Source organism: Clavelina lepadiformis, chromosome 1 (genome assembly GCF_947623445.1).
Source record: "Clavelina lepadiformis chromosome 1, kaClaLepa1.1, whole genome shotgun sequence".
NCBI classification, from domain to species: domain Eukaryota; kingdom Metazoa; phylum Chordata; class Ascidiacea; order Aplousobranchia; family Clavelinidae; genus Clavelina; species Clavelina lepadiformis.
The window spans coordinates 17,612,668-17,639,784 of NC_135240.1; the positions used below are offsets into that span (position 1 = coordinate 17,612,668).

The 27,117-nt window shown below is 36.9% G+C and overlaps 2 protein-coding genes, 1 long non-coding RNA gene and 1 other non-coding gene across 10 annotated transcripts in view; 2 read left to right on the forward strand and 2 right to left on the reverse strand.

Moving 5' to 3' along the window:
* Positions 1-1,611: 1,611 nt before the first annotated feature.
* LOC143465394 (uncharacterized) lies at positions 1,612-18,241 on the reverse strand. 4 transcript variants are annotated; one of them, XM_076963770.1, is made up of 9 exons: positions 17,626-17,784; positions 14,006-14,130; positions 8,254-8,363; positions 4,175-4,815; positions 3,602-3,751; positions 3,169-3,327; positions 2,885-2,988; positions 2,468-2,608; positions 1,612-2,396 (listed from the first exon to the last, which is right to left on the reverse strand). In XM_076963770.1, the coding sequence occupies exons 2-8, from the start codon at positions 14,083-14,085 to the stop codon at positions 2,497-2,499; spliced, it is 1,356 nt and encodes a 451-aa protein (XP_076819885.1). In that variant the 5' UTR covers positions 14,086-14,130; positions 17,626-17,784; the 3' UTR covers positions 1,612-2,396; positions 2,468-2,496. The 4 variants fall into 4 exon arrangements, 3 of the variants coding, with proteins under 3 accessions (XP_076819885.1, XP_076819964.1, XP_076819796.1); XM_076963849.1 differs by lacking the exon at positions 17,626-17,784 and adding an exon at positions 18,220-18,241 and having other exon boundaries at positions 1,612-2,608; XM_076963681.1 differs by having other exon boundaries at positions 1,612-2,608.
* Positions 13,123-13,276, forward strand: LOC143444366 (5.8S ribosomal RNA). The gene has a single exon (XR_013113718.1). It is a non-coding gene; the product is annotated as a 5.8S ribosomal RNA (ribosomal RNA).
* A 3,507-nt stretch (positions 18,242-21,748) lies between the features above and the next one.
* The window catches only part of LOC143449161 (uncharacterized), a 46,577-nt gene continuing 41,208 nt past the window's right edge, over positions 21,749-27,117 (forward strand). Inside the window, exons 1-2 of one of the 2 annotated variants that reach the window (XR_013114536.1) lie at positions 21,749-23,595; positions 23,802-24,162. This is a non-coding gene — a long non-coding RNA (uncharacterized LOC143449161). The remainder of the gene's footprint in view (positions 23,596-23,801; positions 24,163-27,117) is intronic. The other variant, XR_013114530.1, reaches the window with a different exon arrangement.
* Positions 25,127-27,117, reverse strand: part of LOC143448985 (putative oxidoreductase YjmC) — a 34,503-nt gene continuing 32,512 nt past the window's right edge. For all 3 annotated transcript variants that reach the window (XM_076949106.1, XM_076949026.1, XM_076949176.1), the window contains 2 exons: positions 26,123-26,329; positions 25,127-25,876 (listed from right to left, as the gene is read on the reverse strand). In XM_076949106.1, the coding sequence (XP_076805221.1) occupies positions 25,832-25,876; positions 26,123-26,329 (252 nt within the window). In that variant the 3' untranslated portion in view covers positions 25,127-25,831. The remainder of the gene's footprint in view (positions 25,877-26,122; positions 26,330-27,117) is intronic.

The following is a 27,117-nucleotide window of genomic DNA, read 5'->3' on the forward strand; positions in this document are numbered from 1 at the left end:
TATCGGTTGATGTTTCGACAGGACGTTTTTTGCCAAAAGATAATCTTGGAACGGGTACGGGCATCGAATCGTGGATTATTTTATAGCTCATTTACTGGATCTTTCAAGTAAAAATTTTGCGTAAACCGTTGGAGTTCGGTGTCTTTTAGGCGTTGAGTTGAAGGGAGGTATCGATCGGGAGTTCGGTCATCGACGATGTTGAAAGTTTTTGAGGAAAGCGTTGTTTTCTTTCAAGTTGTTTGAACGCGACACCGGGGCGTAAACATGCACGCACGCTTTGACCAAAAACAATTAACTTAACAGCGATTATTCTAACGTTTCAATCACGCCTGGTTTCTATAAAAACATTTGAGGGGTGGTTTATCAGAATCGCAGTACCTGCAGACCCTCCTTTATGTTTGGATTGAAAGTTAAAAATGGCCCTGCCTACTGACAACTCTTGGACACAGGCGCTTGCTTCGTCTTGGCAACAACTGTACGTTTCTTGTAAAACAAAAACATGTACATTCATTTTGCTGAACGTCGAAAAAAGTACCTACCTGTGATTGTTGAGATCTCAGTGGTAAGTGCCCTCACTGCAATTTCTTGGCGTGATAAGAGGTTTGCAGCCTTCTGGGCGCTGTCTTTGCTGTCGAAAGTGACATCAATAAGGTTTCCAGGACGAGTAACGATACCTTCTACCGCGGCGATTGAGATTGAGCCTTTTTCAAAAGCTGATAAACGTCAGCTGTTCGGTGGTTTGATTTTAGCTGGATCCCTACTTCTCCATCGCTGCAATAGATTGATGCAGAGCCGGCGTTAGATTTGAGGCGATGCGCCCACGTGGGGACCATATATTGACGCAAAACAATTCTCTTCTTACTTTCTCACTTAGAGCGATACAAAAGTATCACATTCACAAAAGTTGAATAGCTTGCAGAGTACACAGTGGTCGTGGTGTAGACCTTCGTCAAGTAAGTATGGGCTTGGGCCCTCGTGCAGTGTGATACGACATTTTAGCAGTTACTGCCATTCTCGATTTACGGTCGTAGCAATAGTTATTCAAGGACGGCTATTACGTCACATTACGATCTGCTATTGCCCGGTTTCGGAAAACGACGATGTTGGTCAGGAGCCGAGTGCAGATATCGAGCGCATTTCAAACGCGTTTACACTGTGATTGCATATATGTAAAAAGATTTATCAATGTTTTGTGTTCATAATGTATACCTAATATGTATCAAACGTTCGTAACAGCATGTCCGTTACGTAATTATTGTCAGTTACGTGCAAAATTATTTGAAAGTGAAGAATATTACATTGTTGAACATCGATATCTGCAATTGAAGGTTCTTAATATTCTAGTCGTCTATCAATCATTTGTGGCAAGTGTGACCAAAACCAAAATTCTTGAGCATGTAACTCCTATAACATTTACAACAAATAATGATAAGCAATTACAGTTGCAGTTAGACACACGCTTTACAATGCAAATTTGGTGTTTGCAACATACGAATGCGATTGGTGTCCTAAAATGCGCCGGAGCAACAAAATGATGAATTTTTTCATTGATGAGCGAGAGCATTGACATTCATTTTTTCATTGAGAACTTTTGAGAACACACAAAATAGCTTATTTCCACAAGTTAATCTTTATTTGACTTGAAAAAATGTCGAAACAGGTTTAAGCATTGTAGTAAAATACTGTTTCCAGTAAAGAGCTGTAACTTTGATATTTGGTTAGCTCTTTGTTGCATCTTACAAACACTGTGATAATTTTAAAACATGGCCAATATAACGAAAAAATAACTCAGCTGTACATAAGCAAAACTACCAAGAGTGCACCTTGTAATACTGATAAAGTATGAGCGACGTGTCGTCGGACATGATATAATAGTGTTCATACCTAGAGACTCAAGACCTCTAGACAGCGCAAAAACCATTACAAATGGGATATGCACAAATTGCACATCTTCACTTACAGTACAACTTTTGTACCTTTAACATCAAATGCAGAAAGACGACTAGAAACAACGGCATATCACAGTAGTATACATTGTCTCCCTACTGACGTTTAAAACTGATTGAACAGGACAGTAAAAACACAACATTTACTGTGGGTTTTGGCATCAAAATTCAAAAGAAAAATGTAATATGCACATGATTAGACCATGTCCGGTCTAGTTCATTTACCAATAACTTATTTGCAATACCGGGCTTTGATTTGTAGAATTAAAAGGGGTCACAACATGAATGTAAAACCATTCCTGACTCACTGCGGTTCATTCCGCTCTCAATAAAAACAAGTATATGCATCTTTTCAACCTGCAATGATATCCAGATACGCAATTGCATTTATGCTACACTTCTCACTCCCATTTTTCTGCTTCTTCTCGAATAGCATTCAAGAAGTCATCCCTTTGCCATACAATGGTGTACATATGAATACACACACTGCAGTACAGAACAACATTATTCTGAAAACCAACCTATTGTAACTTTCTTTGTAGTTCGCATATCAATCTGGGAAACGCTGACAAGCTTTTTTCCACCTGCATGCAGTACACCACATGTCACGATTCTCCATTCCATACACCTTGCGGCACTTTTTTCCATCACCTCGAACTTTCCTATTCAAAAGTACATTTCTATATCACATGTTGAAAGCATATGTGGGTTTGGTGGCCATGCTAATCTACTACCTTAGAGTACAACTGTATTATTACCATCTTGCCTATTTTAAATCCTTGGGGCTTCGTTATTTTTCTATTCATTAATCATTCACGAGCATGTTCTTTATTGTGCTATAGCTATAATGGTTAGCACCTTAATTGTTGCTCTACACAGTTACTGGTGAAAAATAAACGATACGAACACCAAACCTAACAGTAGCAGAGGTAATATACCTTCCAAGCGGAAGAGACTTTGGAGAAAGAGAAAATTGCGTCTTAGGTGAAGGAGACTCTTGCATCTGTTGTCCAGGTTGTACCACTGAGGATTTTACTGTGAACTGCACAAAACAAAACAATGTCCGAGACCAAACAAAACAAGAGAATAGAATATTTCACACCATAATGTTTATCAGAATTAAAGTAGCATTTTTGTGCTTTTATACCAAATAAAATCTCAATTGCATGTAGGAATCCAGAAATACATTACATTACACAAAGAAATACATCAAATAACTTACATTCGTTGAACAATTATTAGGCCACCCAGAAATATTTGGATAGGGGTGGTCACGCAAAATGGCATACCCTGCAGGCAACGACACAGATGCACTTTTAGCAGGTGATGAATAAGGCGAAGTTTGAGAAGTGGAAGCTAACGGGGACCGCACATGAAGAGACTGGAATAAATTGTTCAAAATGTTTACATCTGTCTGTTGAAACGATATCAGATCTTACTGATAAACGAAACACCTGCAATTGCATATACCAATTCAGGCTTTAATGGTAAGCATGGTATACTGTATTGCAGTAAAATACTGAACATAACTCTATATCTCTACCTATTTTCATTTTAAAAAAACTTTGCTGAATTATTTCTAGCAACATTAGGATCATGATATCATAATCTGTTGTATAATCTTATATGTAACACACACACATATATGCATTTACCTTGGTATAATGAGAAGGTGAAAAGGACAAACTAGCTACAGGTATAGGAGAGTTTGAAAATGGATAATATCCTGTTGGTGCCGATCCAAAAGTTATAGTTGAAGGACTACTTCCTCCAGCAGGAGAAGGTACAGACATATCTTCACTTACCTAAGTAGATGGTATAAATTAGAAATGAAGTAATTAAGGTCAACTGATTAAATGAAATAGCAAGCAGTTAACTGTAAAAGGAATAATTAGTTTCGATTATTTATCAAAAAACATAGCATTTAAGTACTAATATAATTTTAATATGAAGTAAAACACATTTAAATACCTTTAAGATCTTCAAAAAAAGTTATTTTAACAACAAAACAAATCTAATGTTGAAACTCACTCATATCATGCAAGAAGCAATATTATCAACCACAATGAGTTACGTCAAGATCAACCTTATCAAGCACTGTACAATACAAATCTTGTACATGTTGTGGGCAATACTGTTACAAACTCATACATCACATGACAAACAATACACCACATTTATCAAGAATTTGTTATAAAAAAATTATTTAAAAGTTATGAAGGCTATACCTTGTGATAGGGAACGGATCTATACAAATGTCTATGAATCTTGCTGTCCATATGTCCTGGTGCAGATGATCCAATTTCAGGAGACTGATGTGGTGATGAGTTTGCAAGTTGCATTCTAAATTCACCCGGAAGGCTAGCTGCATATGGCTGCCGTACAAAACCTGGAGCCAAGTAATATGAAAGCGGTATTTGCTGTGGTAGCACTGGAATGGAAATAGGAAGAACATGTTTTGTCTCATTTTCTTTGGGTTCTTGATGCAATATTGCTGGGCTTCCTTGTTTTATAGACAGCTCTTCAACATGTAGCTTGGGCATACGTAGATCTTGAGGTTCTTCTGATACGTCCATTGCATTATTTTTTTCATCTTTTGGATGTTTAGTTGGTGTAGGTGTAGATCTTTGCAACAAGATTGTTCCGGAATCTACTTCTATGGGGTCATCTGATACAAAATCGCTCTGCACACCAGAGCTGCTGCTATCCAAAGCCACATTCTCCTGTTTGCATTTTTCACTATTAGTGTGTACGACAGGCTGATTGGAAGAACCAGGTTGAATAAATATTGGAGAAAATGAATGAGAATTTCGGTTCCAACTTCCTGGTTCTAACTCATTACTGTTAAACGTTTGTGGACTGAAAGAACCTGTTTAAAGAGAAACAACTGTTCAAATTAACTTATTATACAACTGTGTACCCATTGCACATATATACATAAATAATACAAATATACTTTAAGCAATTGGTTATCTGAAGCAGTCCGGTAAATAAATCAGAAAATGTGTGTCAAGACAATGTTTTAAATATATATTGCTATATCCCAATATTAATTTAAGTAATAGGGAAATGCAGCAGACCTCACTGTATCTCCTTCATCAAAAAATAATTCTACAATTCTACGCCAGGAAAATTGTTCTTCGCTACTGAAATTTGTGCATATTTAAAACGTTTCAAGCCAATTAGTGGTGTTGTTCTGTTTTCCTGAAGCAGTCAGTATATACTGTCTTATCGTGCATGCTCATCTTTTATATTTACAAACGAAATGACAGAATGCCTCGAACAAAGGTATTGTATCTAGTTTGGCAGAAAGCTTAGTAACACAGTAGATTCCGCTTATTACGGCCACTTTGGTATCATAGTATTTTGGAAATAATATCCAAAACCTCACAATAACTGTAGCTGCTGCAGACACAATAACATTTAACGAGACCAGGATCGATACAGTTAAGCACGAAACGACAAAAACATTAAATTCATCATTTATTTCATTAACATTCAAGTCAATGTCAGTAGATGAATTAAGAATACAAATGGCACAATTGTCATTGACACGCTGGATAATCGACAGAAAAAAACTAAAACAAAAATTTGAGAGATGGAAAAAGTGGTCATAGCATCCATAGACAGATAATAGTGAACAAAGAATTTTACACCAAAATGATCATATAAAACGAGTGGTCATATCATGCAGATTCTACTGTATTCAAACCAAAAAAATTCAAAAAATTCAACAAACTTTTGGAGAGAAGGCCTCAAGCCATACTGAAATCAAGAAATGGAACAAACGCCCCAAAAACGATCGGTTGTTTGTGTAGCGTGATTCTGTCAGACTCTCAAAACAATTGTTGGGTCGAAAGAAGTGGGAATACGCAGAGGATCTGTTCATACCATTTTAATTGAAGATTTGTGCATGTGAAGAATGTCAGCAAAATTTATTGCTAAGATGCTGCCAGAATAACAGAAGAAACTTCGAGTGAAAATCGCCCAGGACATGTTGGATTGTGCAAACAATAATCTAGAATTTGTAAAGGCTATCATCAATGGTGATGAGACCAGGATTTATGGTTACGATCCAGAAATCAATTTTCAATATTCACAATGAAAGCATCTGAAATCAGCAAAACTCAAAAAAAACAAAAAACAAGTTTGCAGCAAAGTGAAAGTGATGCTGACCGGCTTCTACAATTTTCCTGGCATCGTATATCACAAATAGCACTAGAAGGTTAAACAATCAACAAAGAGTATTACTTGGAAATTTATGTGCTGTTTTACGCCTTCATGATGATGTAAACAAAGCGATCACACATGTGGACAGGGAAGAGCTGCCAGCTTCGACATGACAATATGACCACTCATCTCACACATATGGTCCAAGGATGTTGGGCAAAAAACAATAAAGCATTTGCGTGACAGCATTTGGTAATGCTAATGGTACATTTGCAATTCGAGGTATCCAACATTTTAATTTCTCTTTATGGAGTTCATGTGCTTGATACATAGCTTATAATTGCGATTATCACCGTGCAGTATCATACCTTAGGATTGTTCATTGTTTTAGTTTCCTACGTTCATTTGGTCATTTATTCAATTACATGACAAAACACCCTTCACATTCAAGCTTTTGAGGCACTCTTCGGTAAACATCTTTCTGCTAGTGTTACAGGCTGGGATGGCCCCTCTTCCGATAGAGAGCTATGTGATCTACAGGTACTGGACATATACTATTAGCTGTGCCTTCTTCCAGAACGCTGCAAACTATCTGCTGAGTTTCCTGTTGATCTTCCCCAATCTCTTCCCAGATGAGGACGATCACCATCCAGCAGCGACTGCAGCTCCCAAGGTGAGGCAGGTCACAGTGATGGACACAGGCAAGACAAACTAACGTGGGTTTTCAGAAATAAACGGACATTACTTATTGCTCGATGTCTCCTGTGTATGGACAATATGTCTTTAAAATTCAGAAAAGCTTCCTACAGGTAAAACCAAAAAAGCTTAGAAAACTAAAATATCAAAAGAAACACAGAAAAACAAGACCAACTACAAAAAACTCTACAAACGGAAGCAATTGCATTATTGTTACTTTAGCAGTTGTTATCGCTTGTATTGTGTTCAAATTATAGATTCAGCGTTGCCATCGTCTACTGGCAAGGGTGGTAAAAGTAACCATAAGTTGACATAAGTCACCACAAAATGTTGTTGATAACTTGGAAATTATGCCTAGCAAGGGCTAGCTTGGTTTTCAGCTTGCGTTGAAAGTATGTTACACCTTTCTTACCAGTGAATATGACCAAATGCGACTTATTTTGTATTATGCAACAAAAAAACTTGGTTTAAATTTATGATAAATCACACAGCGAATGTTTTGCTGCAACATCCAGATTTTTTCACTCAACTGTGCTTCTTCAACAATGAGGCCACTCTTTCATCCTTTATTACTTTCTCCAAGTCTTCCTTTGCCAACGTTTCTTAACGGTTTGTGGAACTTTCTCAGCCCACACTCTTCTTGTCAACCTTGCTTTGTCCATTCTTTTACTATGATTCGACGGTGATTTCCTGCAAATGTTTTTCTGTATCTTTTATCCCTGTCCCCTTTCTTAACTCAGCATTTGGTTCTCTATATCTGCCACTCATTATGTGAATTATTTATTTGTGCTGCCTGCATTTGTCTTGTGTCCACCTTAGCTATCACTCAACATTTAGTAAAATAATGTATTACACTTCTCACACATGCTTCATACAATCTTCCATTCAACTTTAATGAAGGAGTTCTGCCATGAAGTACATTGAGTGGTGATAAAAGTGGTACTGTATTTTGCCCAGGAGACAAAAATACAACGGTAGTACTGTATTTTTGGCACTGTGCTGTCACCCAAGCAATGCTTGGGTCTTACTACTACTATATAATCAAAGCTAACCAGTGGCTCTACCAAGCTCCACAAACAAACAGTTTTGACTAACTCGCCAAACTTTTTCAGCGATCTCAGTTCCCCTTGTAGGGCAATGCTTCTTTAGGTAAAGACTAGGTCCATTGCTTGAAACAGTGGTTGGTGCCAGGAAGGACATCTGGCTACAAAGGTTTAACTCCAATGTACCCAAATTTATGAATGAAGCAGACACAGCTCAAATCAAATACTGTATATCTTATGATATGATTCAAGCCATGCAGTATTTACTTATCTAGCTTTATATTTCATACCTAAGAAGCGTGACTGAAATATTTTGACAGATGACAAACCATAAAACGTTTCAACTGCGTTCCAACTTGGATTTAAGGAACTCTACGATACCTTATGTATACACTCACCTTTTTCAATAGGAGGATTGTGAAAAACTGGACTACATGACAAATTACTAAGCACCATAGCAGCCATAAGTTCGGTCATTGTAGGTTCCTCTGATGTTTTCCTCATTCGACTGAAACAACAAAGTTTTGTTTGATCTTTGACAGCTAGAAAAGTGGAGAAACCATAGTCATATTTAATTGTAGTAAAACATACTGCCCATGACAACACTTATACCAAACTTCTTTTAGCAATGGACATGAACAATCATATATGTTATCGACGAGTAAAATATTTACGTTTAACAAATCTTGAATTTTTGTGTTATAGTTTGGAAAAATTAAAAAAATGATGTTGTGATATGTGATAAATTTTGACTTTTCTGCTAACACCTTAAAAACAAAACACTTCTATGAACATTACACTCGTTTTTAAGTTTATAGGCTCCCACTTTGCCCTTGTCTTCTTCGAAGTGACACATTGTATTTTGTGCAAATCAATAAATTGTTTTACTAGGAATGTGTTTGACTTGTTAGCATTGGTATGTAGTGCTGTTGTTTCTCTTGGCTTTTTAGTAGTCGCGCACTTTTACTTACTACTTATCTCACCCACTAATGTAGATGACATAATTTTACTGAAAGTATCTTTTAGTTTCATAACATAGAACAAGTCAAATAAAAAAACAAAAATTTTTTTTAAAAATGCGTTTAAAATAGCCTCTAGGCTAGGTATTCGGTTATGTATCCTAACACTTTGCATGTTTTGCGTCCCAACGGTTGAGAAACGCTATAAGGCTATACTTACGTATGTGTAAGAGCAAAGCATACAGCGTAATGTAGGCCACGGTTGGAGAGTCACAGGAAAGAAAATTTGGCACAGTATAATGCAGGGAGTAAAAAGTAACAGCGGAATTTATACTACAACGTCACCGGGACTTTTCTGCTCTTTGTTTACGTGTGTGCTTGCACGCGCGAGCTTACGTAAGCAAAAATAAAACACGTGATTTAGTACGGCGACCGCCGTCAGCACGTGACCATATTTCACAACACAACTTAATGGCAAACAAAGCAGCAGCCAAGTTAGGTACGGTAATTCGACTTTACTGACAAATAGGTCACAAGCATAAAACGAAGCCACAAATAGAATATGTATATTAAAATATACTGCATTGATAAACATAAAGATGTCTATAAGCAAATCAAAACTGTTTAACGATTAATCCAAAGTAAAGCCCATCATGTTGGTGGCATTGGTGGATAAAACGCATCGCCATGTTTTGCTTGTAAAAGTTGAAAATCACTGGATCATTGTATGACATAGCACTCTTTCGTTCACCTTCTGAATGGTGGGTAAAAGGTTTAACCTTAATCCAATGGTTCCCAATTTCGGTTCGCTGACCCCTTGGGATTAGGGTTACAATTTCTGAGAAAGCAAAATCACTGAAACATTTTTCTCTTTTATGTTGACCAGTTGTTGTGGCACCCAACACATACTTTATTAAGTTCAAGTTTAACCACATTACCTGTTGGTTTACACTATACCTTTTTTGGTTAGACCTTTTTATCTGATTTTTTCGGAGACTAGACCTCTTTATATTTTTAATGATTAGGTGCCTGGTAAGTTTATATGAAAATAACATATCGTATCGTTTATTTTTTGTCATCGGCAGTGGGGGACTGAAAAATAATATTCTAACCATTATAAAGTAGAAACATCACAGTTCAACCAGCAGATAATGACAGGAAAAGCAGCAAAGCCCAAGGGGTTTAAACGTGCAAGATTGATGTTAATACAAGATAAAGATGATCAATGGTTAGCACGGCCACTAAACCCAACGGCAAATAACAATAAAAAATGAAAAAAAAAGTTACAATTAAATTTGGTCACTGATGCAATGTGGTAAGTAAAAGCTTATATTTAAAATACGCATCAGTAACATGGTTACAACATCAAACAATGAGTTAATTAAGATTAGTGAAGCTGGATGGTGAAAAGAAACCCCATTCCAAGCATTGGAATCCTGTTTCTGTGGCTAAGGAGAGAGCACGATAGTAGGGCCCTCTGGTGCACTGAACTTATTGGATTACACATGTCAGAAATTAGCTTTTGAGAACTTATATGCCTCAGATGTCCAATAAAAGTGAATAAAGCAAAATGTTACACTAGCATAAGAACTGGAAAAAAACTCACACACACACACACACTGAGCCGTTGGAAGAGCATGTCCAGGGGCCGGGAACAAATCACTTTGAAAATAAAGAAGAACATAGAGCAAAACTGATGAAACCAGACCAGATAAGTAATCTGAGAATGACCTTGTTGAGAATCCTATTGTATCCTATCTATTGTACAGCGCACCTACTTTTGAAAATGTATAGAGATACAGAAAGATTAACCATAAAGTTCAAAATAAATCGTTTACAAATCAATTGCAAGAATTTGAGTATGATACATTATATATATAATTTATATATATTGTGTTATGTAACCCTTGGCCAAGATTTCTTAACCCTATCTACACTATGTGTGGCCGATCCTGCCCACAGTCAGAGCAAAATGTGGCGTACAGTTGAACTGTTTGCTGTAGAAACTTGAAATTTGGTGAATTTTCCTACAAAAGGCCCAGTTATCTTTCCATGTTTGTTTTATAAAGTTGGATTTTGCAATTTTTGAAATATTGTCATATTTTCATAATTTTGCTCTCTCTCTCGGCATTGAAGCGTATGGTTTTATTTACTCATTCACGCACAACTAACTCGACTAACTATTCTCTTGTGTTCTCTTCTCGCGGTCAGCTGGTTTCCGCACATCGGGGGCGCGGCGTAACAATAAAAATTTCTAGAAATTTATCACTTGTAGAAATACTTAATTTACACTAAATGCACTTCCTTTAGTTTTATAATTATGATGTATACAGGAAGCCAGATGGTTTTGCTACAAACCTGTAAAAATTCGATCAGTTTATGACGTATAGTATTCAAGTAATTAACAATTGAAAATTTGTGTGCAGTGTCGGCCACACACAGTTAAAACAGTAATGTCGCGCACCCGGTTTAGATAGGGTTAAAGCAGCATGACCATGTCATCATTACTTTTGGTGGATAAATACCGCCTTTCTCACTTGGAGTTTTGAAGTGCAGTAAAACAAAAATAGTTTGCAGAGTTTTTTAACATGTTTCAGCAAAATGCAAGGTCATCATGACAAAATCGAGATGACACTTTCCTGTCAGCCAAAAGTTTATTGAAGACACCATGCAAAAATATCTATGTGACGAGGTTATCGAACCCAAAACATCGCCTTGGAAAACTCAAGTGCTTGTAACACCAAATAACATCCACTTTAAGAGAATGTGCATTGATTACAGAGAAATCATCAAAGCGTTTTCTCTTTTGGACAGGAATCCCTTGCCAAACGTAGACGAACTGGTGGGATAGAGTGCTTACCATCAAATTGAGATTCCAGTTGAAGACTACCCTTACACAGCATTTGAGACTTACAAACGCCGTCCCTTGGTTTCAAAGAATCATAGATGATATCATCGAAAGCCACAAGTGTACTGGTACATTTGCATATCTGGCCAACATCACCGTAATATGGTGTATTTTTGTGTACCAGTGTTTGTTTTCTGCTGCCCGTGGCATTGCACGAGGCACTCACATTTTACATGTGTCTAACACTGAAACTTCACTTTATACATGAGTAGTCTTTGTCAGCGTTATTTGCGGTAAACCAGGAGTGCCCTTTGTGTTACAACTAAGGAGTCAATTTTTTGAGTTATGTGCCTATATGTTTATTAGAGTTACTTTTAGTTAAATAAAACTGATATTACTTGAATATTAGTCACCACAGAGTATGTAAACATTTTCTTTGAATCGGCTTTACCATAAGTGGGGTTGCTTGTAACCCAATCGGTATTATATTAGTGGTATTACTCATTTTTATAAGAAACTCCAAGGTTGAGCTTCTAGTAACTTGGCCTTTAGTTTCCGAAGTCTGTGCACAATTTGATAGTAAAAGTTTCTTCAAGGGTTCTTAGTTCATGTAGACATAAATTTATTATAAACCAAAATTGACTCTTAAAAAAGCCGAAAAATGTCGTTTTCATTTAAGAAAATAACAGAGTTGGAATTTACTGCAAAATATTCAACATAGGCGGACAATTTCAAGTATGTCACACTTAAAACCAGCACAACAAACAACTAACTGTAAGTAATAAACCAAAAACTTTAACTATTAGTTGGTGTAATACTAGAATTACAGTTCTTTACAAAGAAAGTAAAATTACACTTTTCTCAAACTGTGTTTCTCAAGAAAAAATAGAATTATTACAGTACAGTACAGTACTTCCTCGATTATCCGTACCTCGTTTAACCGGCATTCGATTATCCGGCCGAGTGATCAATGACTTTGGGAGGTCGTTTTACTTCGCATGATTGCACTTGCAACTATCATATGCGTGAGATTACTCTGGTTTTTATTTTTCAATTGACGTTGAACCGCCGCCGTAGCTACTACCGATTGAATGGTTTAGTGAGGTCCTCCGATTGGACCCGGAGCGGCTGGCAACGGCCGAACCGGTGTCCGAAAAGACGATCTAACTTGATCATTTAGAGGAAGTAAAAGTCGTAACAAGGTTTCCGTAGGTGAACCTGCGGAAGGATCATTATCGAAACGAACGGAGGCTCTCGCTCGAGCTGCGGCGGCGTCGCCGGGAAACCGGCCGCCTCTCGCGCTTGTCGAGGTCAAGACGCGCCCGTTGAGGCGCTCGACAAAGGCACAAGTCTTTCACGGGCGTCGAGTACCCCCGCGGTTTCAAGTGACGGTCGTCAGATCGTCCGCTCACATTCAAACCTGTGACTGCTTCGTAGAAGTTGAAACGATAAACGATGATGGCTCTTGGCGGTGGATCACTCGGCTCGCGAGTCGATGAAGGACGCAGCTAGCTGCGTGAATTAGTGTGAATTACAGGACACATTGAGCATCGACGTTCTGAACGCGAATTACGGCCTCGGGTTAATCCCGGGACCACGCCCGCCTCAGGGTCGTCTGAAAAGCAATCTCGGCGCGCCCGTCGCCCGGGCGAATGCGGAGTCGGACGGAGACCTGTGTCTCCGCCGTCCCGTCGAAGTCAGCAAGGGTCCGGCACGCGATCGGAGAGCGCAGCGGCGGCGGATCGACCTCGAAGAGGTGTCCTCGTTTCGCCAAGTCGCCGCGATCGATCGCGAACGTCGTCGATCCTCGGCACGTGTGACGTCTCTTACATTTCGGCCTGAGGTCGGACGAGACTACCCGCTGAATTTAAGCATATTACTAAGCGGAGGAAAAGAAACTAACGAGGATTCCCTCAGTAACGGCGAGTGAAGCGGGATGAGCCCATCGCCGAATCCGGTCGCTTTTGGAGCGCTCTGGAATTGTGGCGTATAGAATTCGTCTTGCGCGCGTCGCGGATCGCCCGCGTCCTTCTGATCGAGGCTTCGTCCCATAGCGGGTGTCAGGCCCATGGCGGCGATTTGCGTGCGTGCTCGGTAAAAATACAAATTCAATTATCCGTTTTTTTTGCTTATCCGGTCAGATTTTTGAAAATATTGACCCAACTTGACCGGATAATCGAGGAAGTACTGTACTACATAACATGTTTTACTTAATTTAAAATTGTGAAAATAACAGCCATGGCAAAAATAGCTTTACCACAAAGCAAAAACACGTTAATTATACGATTTACAAAATTTCAAACAGTTTGTCTAACGTCTATCAGAGATTGTTCACAGGCATACCTGGGTTTGGGAACTTCAATACTTGCAGAAACAGTTCTGCCTTTAAGCGGGCTTGCTTCCCCAATTTTTGCCATGTCCATACTATTCTTTAATTAGGTTGTTGTTCCGGTGTCTACATCCAAAATCTAAGAAAATAAAGGATTAGTTTTACACAAAATATGCTACTTTATATTTAAAATTGCAATTTAATAGCATGGCAATTCAAATTCAACAAGTGTGTAACTGACAACTATATTGCATTTTTAAAGGGGGGCGTTTTAAAGTTTGCTTGGACATTGATACAATTTGTCAATAAATAAATTTGGTCAAATATATTTTATGTCAATTTCTTGGGCGTGGTATTGTGTAATGTGTGGTGTACCAAGTCTACCCGAGGTAATTCTCCCCGCAGGGTCTAGTAACTACTTTTGGTTTTACTTATTCCGATGTGATGAATTTTCCTTGCTTTTGTAAAATTTTCAAAAACTTTAATTAAAAAAATAATTATTAATGATAAATTTTTTTATATGAGACAGTTGGTCTGTGCAAAATGTGGGCGACTGCTACTTCACAAAGATGCAGGCACTAAAGTAAGTGGTTACTCCATGTAAGACCTTAACAACATATCTAGTTTTTAAGTTTTCAGGTAATGGGTTACAGGAGTAATTGTCAACCAACTAAAACCTTTCTGAAGTTGAAGTTATATGGTTCTATATCTTGATGCTACAAAACTAATGGGAAGTTATATCGTTGTCGTAAACCCAGATGCTCTATGTCAAGCTTGTGTGGGTGTGAGCCATAATATAATTCCATGTTTAGACCGGTCGACATGTTGGAGCTAATCTACATTTACATTAATATTTTTTTTTTTTGGTAAAACAGCTCTAGATTCTGACAAAAATACATGTACAAAAATTTGTTCGCTTTTTAGCAAAACCATGACTCCAGCATAAATGGGCCTGTGCATTTGTATTAAATATCAGTAACCAAAAATGTCAGATCCTAAGTGTATGGCATGTCAAGAAGACACGCTTAAAAATAGGCTAAGTGAGATTTTATGAACAACTAAAGGATTTTGCAGCATAAAAAAATAGCCAGATAGCATGCCATGAACAAAGCTTTCCAAATTGTTTTCGTGAGTTCTTGCAAACTGGGGATCTTTGCTCTTAGAAGTGTCTTAAAGCTAAATAAAATCTACATGCTGTATGAAATACTAAATAGACCATTTTTGTTCCCGCGCAATACAATAAGAACTTTATCTTATTGTCACTGGTCAACCACAGATAAATTAATTATCGACTTTTCACACTCGAATTGCAAAGCATGGAATATCTTAAACAACTTAAACGGTCAGCTCACTCTTTTTGCCTGTGCCCCTCCTCTTCCATCATCATCAATCACCACTCAATCGGTGAAAAACAGAATGCATGAAAAGATGGACTGCAAGTCAACTAGACTTGCGACAAAGGAAATATTTGCCCTTTCGAGGGTAGAAACACCTGAGGGCGAAAATACTTTCCGTGATTTATTCCCGGATGAGTCCTCTGCTGCCCTCTAATAAAGCCAGGAAAGATTCTGGGCAGACATTATCTGTCTTGAACTTATACTCTATGAAATTTAGCAGTGATCGGCATAATTAAAATTCGTTTTTGTAGACATCGACTTTGCTATTTGCATTCATTTAAAAACTCTAAATGTCCTGAACACTCAACATAAGTTTTTCTATAGCTCTTGTTTCCACAAAATTATGATGCAAAATAAATGTTTCCCTGATGACACAATTACAGAGCATTCCTTCTGAGCATAATGAATAACATTGGGGGTTAAATGAATAAAAAAATATGCTTTCTATGGTTTTGGCTCTTATATTCATTCTACAAACATAATTATTGTTTGCAACCATGGCCTTGAATTTTTATAACAATTCTGCTTTTTTTTAAACAATAAATCAGGAGGAATGCGATTAATGCTGCCTATTTCCTTACCAGTAGCCTGTAGGCCTATATATTATCTTTTTTCCCTATTTTCATCTGAGCAAAGCGTTAGCTTAACGTAAAGTGACATAGTTAGTTATTACGAGTGAAAAGATAATGACAGTAACCGAGAAACGACAACAAAACTTGAGGCCTAGTCAAAATCCGTCTTGACGTTATGCCAGATCAATCACATCTTAGCCATGCCTCTAATGCAGGTGTCGCCTAACTTAGCCTTCAAGATTAATTTTTCCGGCCCGCATCAGTGAATCACAAACGAGCTTATAGTATGGTAGCCTATTGAACAAAGTGGGAATTTGGCCTACAGTCGTCAGTTGTTACGATTATCTGGCCCTTTGTGGAAAAAGTAAAGTAAATTATGTTGAAACAATAAACAAGAAAAAGGTAATGCTTTGGTTCGTACATGTACATGCATATGTCATTCATTCTTGCAGGAAGGAGAAAGGCTTATATGTAACAGAAAATTTTCGCATCCCAGGATTCGTTAAACCACACAATTGGGACTTGAATACCTGTGTATTCGAAATTCTACTTTGGCCATTCCTAATCACAAAACTCGGTCACTCAAATATGTTGTCAGCCCTATTTGTCAAAAATAAATGTATCCTGCTTAAACTTTAGCCTCTTATCATGAATCAAGGTGAAGCAATGGTTTAGTTTGCAAGCATGAGTTCACAAAAAGTTGTCAATGCCTGGTATGACAAGTTAAGCAAAAGGTTCCCTTGCCTTGCTATAAATCTTTTTTGAATTAAAAGTTTAGTACCCCAAAGGATTTGTTTGTAGTGCCTACTACGATTCACAGAATCAACAGCAATGGATTATAATCACAAAAATCTGCATGAACCAATTTGAATATTTTTACTGTTATTGATGAACTAAGTAGAATGGGGTCAAGTATACCATTGCAGGCCAGTATGAAAGCTTGAATAGATAGGAGTTAAGATCTGATACAATATATATACGCATATACTATATACGCGATACTATTCTTAATGTAACCTATTCTTAATGTAACATTACCCAGTTACCATAATATGCTGAGATATGCTAGGGAGGTGGTTAGAGCACCTGCTTCCAAATTATGTGATATAAGTTTAAAGCTCAGGGATGCTGCATTGCAACCCAGTCACAATAATGCCTTCAAGCATTAGGCAACGCAGTAACTATGCTTGGTCCTGTTCAGAATTGTTGGTGATCCATTTGGTAGAATCACATGACAAGTAAGGCAACATTAGGTGGGAAGAAATTGTGATTAGAAAGTAATAAGTGGGCAAAGCAGATTCGATATGACACCCCAACCAGATGTATTGTAATATCTATTTAAATTTTGTAATGATAAATCTATTCCTACACAGTGTAATCCTAAACAACTCACTCATAATAAATTTATGTAGGGTCAATGTAAAAATATCTTAACTACGTAGTAAGGGAAACTTTATTGGCAAATAGTTTAAATTAGAAAAATATTCATCATCAACAATAGGACTATATGTTAAAAAGTCAATTTGGGCTACTGACATAAAAAGCATACAATACTTATCACTTATTAGCATCGCATCTCATGATATCATATATGTTATTTTCTATACAACAGTACAGGTACTAGTAAATGTTTAAGTTTAAGTAGTACTAACAATTAGCTTTCACCTGTTTACTTTGTTTTATATAAACCGTCAATTTCTTGAGGGTTTCTCTGATTATTGAAGAAATTTTCAGGATTCAATTAAGTCAGTATCAACAAGCTGTTTTGTTCCAGTTTTACGTAATACATACATTACCTAAACACTATAACCCATTAACTATGTAGGCGTAGAAGCACTTTAGCAAAAACAACAGCACTACACCACAATGTAAGCTGACGGTATTTACTTAAACGTTTAGCTACATTTGTTACTCCAACTATTATTTTTTGCTAAAAGCAATACTTCTTTTCAAGGATAAAGCTTCATTAAAGATCTAGTCCTATTGGTCAAGTCCTGCATGTTATGGGAATTCTAAGTTTCTTCAAGTTAAAATGACCCAAATGATGCCACGCAAGTAAGCTCCTTTTTAATGCCAAACCATTATACAAAAAAATGGAAAGACCATTTTTCTCTTACTACTGGAACTACTTGAAGTTGAAAAACGTTTTTTTTATTACTTGCACAATTGGTTGTTTGTTATGTGCTGGTTTAAAGGCGACATGTAAGCTATAATATTAAATATTATATAAGTAAAAAAAAGCAGAAAACCTCAGAGTACCGAAAAGATTAACTTCTATCTTTCAACACCAGCTTTCGCAAACTTGAGCTTGCTTTTTCAGGTGTTATAACAGGATGGCAGAAAAAATATATAATTGGATGACTACATTCAGTACTTAACTTTAATTCCATTATTTTTTCAACTGAAAACGACAAGTTCGCTCAGTAATATTTGGTTTAAAACTTGCAAGTTCATGTTTTGGCAATGTTTAGCATGTTTAAAGCTATTTTTCATGGTTTCTTACCTAACTTAAATGCTAAAACATAGCAAACTAAATCTTCCTTCTAATCTGAATCTAACTTAAATCTTAAATACCTTAAATCAACGTTTTACATGAACTCATTCTCCTCACATAACCGCCTATCTTTAACCACGGGTGGCATGACCTATTTATGGTAAAATAATCACTCCGTTAGGTAAATTAAGGAACTCTGTAAAACCAAGCTATAACTGTGAAACCTGTGCCAAAACTCAAGAAACTAAAAGCCAAGTTACTAGAAGATCCAACTGGAGAGTATCTGGATTAAAAATAACCATTGTGTCCATTTCGATTCAAAACATCACTGTATATTAATTCAAAGTGATTATATCGCCGTATGCAGCCTGTTGCGAGGAATAGGCAGTTAGGTTAGGAGAATGGGTATGCAAAAAACCATTTTAACTTTTTAAGGTTTTATTCGAATTAGATTTAGATAAGAAGGTAGATTGAGGTTAGGTTTGTTAATTGTATTATTTCTATTTCATATTATTATATTTACTGTATTAATTACAGAAGCCTATTAATTTGATGGTGGCTGAACGGTGCTAACAGTATAAACAGTAGCAAAATAAAAAAGCAGGAAATAGGATGGCACAAGGTAAATTTTATTTTCAATTTCTCTAAACAAGCTTTTGTAAGCATTAGCTTGCTTCTTAGTACACCTGATGAGGTAGCAAGCTGATGCTTGAGAAAGCTTGTGTAAAGAAATAGAGTGCCATCCTATATCCTGCTTTTTTATTTTACTATATACTGTATATTAATTGTATGACTTATAGCTTATATCTGAACCTAAATACTTGTGAGCTTTAAGTGTTAGTCGAATTCTATTGCAGGAATTCCAACAATAATTCAAACCTCTACCCTGACGAAACCACCTTCCAACGTTTCGTATGTTTACCTTTTCGTTATGAACTGACGGAAACCAGTTGAAGGAGTAAAATGTAACAGCGAAAACAGACGCATGCCGACTATGTGATTCTTTAAACACATGCTCGCACACTCCAACAACAACAAAGGTACGTGTTGGTAACATCACAAACTCTCTACCTCTATACTATGGTCAGGGTTGCCATCGGTCTGGACTCAAAAATAAGGGCGACTAGGAAACAAAAGAAGAGTACTACCTTAAACAGTGCACAACAGGAGAAGGCAATCAATGTTCTTAAAAAAACAAACACTATTTTCATGTTCTTAATTTTGGTATCTCTTTGGTAAAAAATGGTATACTAAAGGTGTTGAAATCCCAAAATAGGAAACCCTGCCCTAAAATCAAGACAAAAAGAAAGACGCAAGTGAAAATAATATTTTAATGGGCGCAAAGTAGACGAATGGGGTCAATAAAGACATTTCTGAGAAATACGGACAAAAATATTTTCTAAGACAAAGACCTTCAGAATAAGGACAAATCTTAGAAATAAGGACGCCATGGCAAGCCTGACTATAGTATACATAAATTCTCTCTCATTAGTTTCGACTAAGTACTGATCATGATGATGCTGTAAGTTTCTTGTGACGTCACCAATAGCAGCCTGCCACATTTGAGTAGCGCCCTGCAATTGATAACGTCACATGGTTGGTGATCGGTATAGCAACCTGTCCTTGTTGACGTAATGAAATTGCTAATGAGTGATTTAGAGAGCCAGGGTCGTAAACAGAAGAACGGTTTTTATTGTTGTACGGCAGCCTGCTGTTTTCTAATAGCTTTCTGTTATTCTTTACTGCTCAGTAATTGACAGACCGCTGTTCATAACATAATGAACAGCAGTAGAGTGTGATCGCTCGAGTAGAACTCCACCATTGGTTGCTGTTGAAAACCGTGATAGCATACTGTTTTGTTTATATCAAAGGTTTTCACAGTCTACGTGAACATAAATTACGCTATTCCCACCTACACAACCAATCTTTATATATATTTATTTCTAAAAACCAATGCACACTTTTCTTGGAAAAAATCCACATTAACGGCTTGCTTTGTTGAAAAACTAAGTTGCTATTAATTACATCACCAACAGCAGCCTGTCAATCACCGAGCAGCAAGTAGTACCAGGGTGCAATAAGAAAACAACAGGCTTCATCCCGCTGTTTGAGTTACGAACACGGGTCATATGTAAGCACATTGCAACAAGCCCCGGACTGTCATAATGTCGTGTCATTGGACCTTTGATTGTTTTTCTTGTTATGGCGAGCAAAGTTTGCAACGTTTGAGGCTACACCTTTATGCTATGAATCTCAAGGCGTGATTATTGCACTGACTAGGTATTGTCCTATACCAGAGGTTGGCAAACTTGTTCAATGAAAGGGTCACTTTCGGAAAACTACAAACACCAGCGAGGCGCAAAATCAGTAGTGTAAATTCTAATAACGTAAACAATGCATGTATAATGAAAAATAATGGATATTACTATTTAGCTAGAAGAGCCAACTAAAAACATGTCGGCGAGCCGTAGTTTGCCCACCTTTGTCCTATACAGTAGACCTACACCGCGATTATAAAATATGCTTCTAGCGCTGAGCTCGCGAATAGCATTTGTGTGGTCCGTGTTTGATACCAGGTGGCCATTCCGTTGTAACATCCTTGGGAAAGGACGCAAGGTATTAACGATGCTTGCACCTGTACAGTGAACCTGATGGACAGTTTCAATTTTGGGCAAAACAATATGAAAAATTTAAAAACCAAAGTAAAAAATGTGTGGCTATCGGAATTTGCACAAAGATTAGCTCGGTAACCGGGGCTTGAGTGATGAGGAATTATCGCCGGGTTTAAGTCGTACAAAAACTTTCCTCAGTCCGAGGATAAAGACTATTATCATACCATACCATATTCAGTTATCTTGGTGAACAGTTAGAACTAACTTCGGGCAATACGATATGAGAAAACAAATAAAAAATGTGTGTGTCTATCAAAACTTGCTCAAAGGCTAGCTCGGTAACCGGGATTCGAGCGATGAGAAATCATCGCCAGATTTAAGTCATGCAAAGACTCTATCATACCGTGCCTGGTATATCAAATTCACACGCCTAAAATGTGTATACTATATTTTAGTCATAGTGATTGCACCTACACGGGATTGCACCCACACGGAATTGTACCCGCAAGGAATTGCACCCCAAAGCAATTGCACACGTTCGGGCTTTGGGGATGCAAAAACAAGTAAGCCTACTGTAATACATAGGAAATAAGTTACGAACGTACCATGGATAACAGTTAAATGATTTAAGAAAACATATTTAGCCTAACAGATGGATTACACGCATAGATATCATATAAACACTAGATCGTTTATAAATCTTGTGTATACTATATTATTATCAAAATTGTACACTATAAATTTCCAACTACTATTGCACGAATAAATATTTGAATTCATTTCATAGTCTGAGCTTCGCACTTTTTGGACGGGTGACAGGGTGGCAAAATGCGGAAATGAAGCAAATTACTTTATTGTTCGCTCCTTCAATGTTCGTTTTTTTCATATAGGCTACAGTATTTTGATAAGTGGAGGAGCAAATTTTGCCTTTTTTCCCGGGCACTAAAACCCTAGCCCTAGGTATGCCTTTGATTCCGTGTGGGTGCAATCTCATTTGGGTGTGATTTTATATTATAACTTATATTGTAAGTCCTGTCGTGTTTGCGCCAAGATTAAACCCCGCTTTTTTAAAAAACAGCCTGAAACACTCGTCCGCTGCCTTAATTGTGTTGGTTACAGCGCAGTGTCGGCGGGTCGACTGCTCAATACTACTAGTTTGTACATAAATAAGTAATATATAGTTCCTAACCGATTATATTTTGTTTTAGGACTGTTCTGTTCTGTTTTTAATAAAGCCTAAGTTACTTGAATTTAGTATTTGAGTTTCGAGGTCATGACAAATAGTATGAAGCGGAGATATAGGCCTATAATTAAAAACCTCTCTACAAAAAAGCATCAACAAAGCCTATGTAGCTTACATTAAATTAAACTGTTTTTTTTTAATTACATGAAGCAAGGATACTTTGAATGTAGACCTATACCTCTCTTCTTGGCTATAAAGCTATTAGCTGACATTGAGGCAAATGAGAACCAGGCTGGAAAGTATGCCTACGTCATTTTTTTGACTAGAAATCGATAATCGTGCGTGTGATGTCGTAAATTTTGGCGTAACACTGACCACCAATGCCTCAATTCTTTGTTTGTTTATTATGAATTGGCGTTCAAACAACTATTTTTTTGTTTTTTATTATAAATCGGCAAGACAAACAATTTGGCATGCATGTTGATCAAATTCATGCGTGCAGCTGTAACACTTAAGATTATGGAATAAGGAACTAGCCTCCCTAAACTTTAATTCTAAGACAAAAAAAATTTCAAAAGATCAAAATTGCTTTTAACAACATGCCCAATTTTGGACCATTGCTTGGACTAACTATCATGTTTGCCTCTTAAAAATACACAAACTGACTATTTCACTGGCCTCGGAGTTTGCTGAATTGCAATGCAATGACCAGTGGCTTTTCGCTGATAGGTTTATCAATCTCATTTTAAACAAGTGCAAAAGCAAGCTTTGTGTGGCGCATAGTGATTAACATTGGGCTCATATGTTGGAGGTCTCTCGTTCGGATCTTGCTAATGTTTGATTTCCATTTTTGTTAAAATTTATTTTTGATTTAATTTAGTCATGAATCATAAGAGGTGAGAGTTTGGGTCGGTGAGAATTGATTTTAAATTAATATTGACTTTGGAAAAAGAAGTTGTTTTAAATTAAAAAATAGCATTTATTTTAATTCCCAGTCTAGTTTAGTAATTTAATCAAAAGTAAGGACAGTTTGAGTTACGAAGGGATTATTTTTAGGTAAATTTGCCTTATAGTAAAATTAGTTCGTCGTTATAAGTTGAAAATTAGTGTACATTTCAATTTACTGACTAGCGTAATTGCTGTTTACCGTTTTTTCCGACTTCCGGCAGGCTGGTAAAATAAGTGTCAACTTCGCCGGCCGCCGTTTACTGAAGTACGAAAACATCATCTGCGTAACCAGACCAGCCGTTTACCGAAGAGATTTTTACAAGTTCGGAAGCCGGTGAAATAGACGCTGCTGAAAATAGGAGTCTGGCTAGGCCATGCTAATTCAGTAGTTGCTATAGGTACAAACTGAGCATGATGATGATAAAGATTCTGGTTATGAAAGTTTGCAAGTAGGCCTACATATATAAAACATGAAGAATAAAATAATAATTAATTATCTATAGCCTAATAGAGAATATTATTTTCCTCCAATATATTAACAATTGATATAGGCCTATTGTTCATATGCTATTACACAAGTTCCAACATTGGGTGTTTTAAATAGAGATGGATATTCGAAAATGACGATTGCTGATGATTGGAAAACTATTTTTGTTCATAATTTCATTTCATTCAATTTCTGCTTTACTATTATCTTTAAACCCACATGGCTAAAATGACTCGGTTGCGGCCCCCCAAAATAGGGACTTTTTTCATTTCTAAATATTCATTTTCTGCTTTACAATTAGTTTTAAACCTGCTAACTATTCTTGTACTATTATATTGTATGTAGTATCACCTCATTCGTCTACTTTCCGCCCATTAAAATGGTTCAGAGTACGGGAATTTGCAACACTTTGGTCACTCGTGTCAGCCTGCGAGCATGAGTGGCCAAAATGTCTCGGTTATGGTACATACCGTACAAGGTAAGCGCTGTGCTATATTTTGGTCGTGTTTAGTATAGCCTACGCGACTCAATTTTGATTACTTCCGAATTATGTTATTTGTACTACAGCGCTCAATGCGATAGTTATCATTGGTGGAGACTAGCAAGAGCTGTCGAGTATTAACAGTCTACTGAATGCAACTCTATTCTATGTTCTAAAAACCGTTTCGTTGAAAATATATCAATATTCAAGAAATTGACAGTTTAGCTTTGGTAGTGTGATACTCAAATAAGTTATCAAGAGTTAATGAACGCGCTATCAATGGAGGCAGACTAGCGAACAATCGATCAAGCAGTAATTAACACCAATCAATACGCCCAGTTAGCACAGGGCTAAAAGGTTGTATGCTTAGGATTAGGTTGTCGGACGATTCAACCCACGGACTTTTCATGTAGTTATGGCTTAAGTTATCACCAAGTTACTTTGTAGCCAATTGTAAGCTTGATATTGGACAGTCTACAGTTAGGCCATCCTGTATGTCATGGTTAACGGTTATGGTACCATTGCAATCGTACCGTATTTTGTTCAGGTAGCATAAAAAATAAAGAAGGAAATCAGCTTTTTTACAGGGTTGGTCAGGTGCTTAAAGTACTTTCCCATTCGGTGCACACTCACAAAATGGAATCTGTCATGCTTGGTATGGTATCATAATTTTTCTCCTTCCACTGAGCAAATAAAGTCTTTGCACGACTTTAACTCAGCGGAGATTCCTCATTGCCCGAGCTTTGGTTACCTAGCTAACTGTTGTGCAAGCTTTGATTGATCCAGGCTTGTTTTTAATTTTAATTACCCGTTAATTGTGTAACCGTTAATGCATGCTTAGTGAATGGGCATTACATTGCTAGTGCCACCGGGAATGGAATCCAGCTCGCATATCTATGAACTGGGCAAGCACTTTGAGTTTCAACATTACTTAAGACAGGTTTTTCATCTCCACAACTAGTCCAATGAAACCATCTTCCGCCATGATTGCAGAAAATTCATCCCTTGCCAATTTGCATACATACATTACACGTAACAAAGACAATTCCACCAATTGTTATTAAAAAACAAAGTATGAGTTAATCAATTTGGCACTAACACTGAATTAAACAAAAAAATTAAAAATGTGCAGTGTACATTATAGAACAGTGGTTCCCAACCTTTTTTGGTGTCGTGGCCGAATTTCAAACTTCAGAGTACGTATGGAGCCGCATAAAAACACTCAAGTAATTATAACGAAAATTTTAAAGCATGTACCAACGAATAGCAACACTAACAAGAAAAATAACACAAATCAATTGAGGTGTGTTGAGCATCACACCATATCAACCTAATTATTTCATTTAATGGTTTATGATTCACGATAAGTAGACAATGGGCCATTCACAACAGTAAAAAGTAGGCTACAAGGTGTAACTGTAAGATGTAAAATGAAAAGTTTGTTAACAATTTTGATCTAACGCTATAAATTTTGACTTTTTTTGACAAGTCAAAAAATAATCGACCTAATTATTATAAATAGATTTTTTATGGGATTTTCAGGGGTCAATGAGAGCCGCAAGAAGGCTAGCTTGGAGCCGTGGTTGGGAATCACTGTTATAGAAGGTTACAAAACATGTTGATTGCAATAGGTATTCCGATTAAGAGGAGTTTGCAATGAAGATCTCTAAACATCCATAGCTTCAACATTCAGCCTTGCAGCTACATCAGCCTTACAAAAATATTGACATTTGTTTATATCTTGCAATACACTTCATAACTATAAACTATTAAACGAACACTGGATCAACTTTACAGCATTTAGTAAAAGAAGCTATCATACTTGCGTCAGCAGTCATACTTTCACTAAACTACCATAGTTATTATGTATAAACGAGTATTATTATTATTGCATGTTTCTACACTACACAGCCATAGAACGTGAAGCAAATGACTCAGTAATTGATGCATATCTCACCAGATGCTTAACTACATTTTTGTGGTAAGGAATGCCACCCATTTCATCACATATCTTTTGATGAGCCACTTCTGGATCCCCAGGCACTAGGACAGGTTTTGTACTGTCGGCTGGTTCCAAATCACGTTGCAGACTTAAATAGTCTTGCAAACGTCCATTAAATCCAGGACAAAAAACGTTTGGGTCAACAGCTATGAAACACTGTCCCTAAAAAACATACATCCAAATGCAAATAGTTGAATGAAGCAATTTGCAGAAGTATGATATGTGATCTGTCAGTCATACACACATCATACTTGTTTTGATATTCTAATTGCTGGTAGTTGCATAAAGCTAGGTTATTACTAGCATCACTTAGACCGTTTGCTTCAACTAGCTTTAGCAGAGAAATTTAGCATACATACTTCCCACAATAAAACTAAAAAAAGTGTTCTTGTACCAAGTCACATTTTCTCGGACCAAGGATGTCAAGATAGAATTAAAATATATACAGTATAATCCGCTTAATATGATTGTTTCAGTACGGTTCGGAATTTTACCATATAAAATTCTCTGTTTACTATGACCAAAATTTTAATGTGACTTATGCTGCGTAACAATGCCAATTGTGCGACGTGTATTCTCAATTCACTTAATGACATCAACCTTCATGTTGCTGTATAATGTTTATGAAACAAATGACAAATTCTATGTTTTTGTCAAATTTTTCCTAGCTGAATCGATCCTGGTATGGTTAAACAGTGTTGTAGCAGCTTCGGTTAGAGTGGCCATTCGGATATCATCGCCAAAATGGTCTGAACCCAATGGTGTCATAATAAGGGGGAGGTTTAATGCATTGCAACAATAACTTAAACTCTTTGTTAATTTGATTCAAATTTTAATGGACTTGTTGTTATTTCTACAACATTTGGTCTAATTCAGGGGTTCAAAACCTTTTCTATTCTCTGCACCACTTGAAGACTTTTGATATATTCTCATAACCCTTACAAGCATTA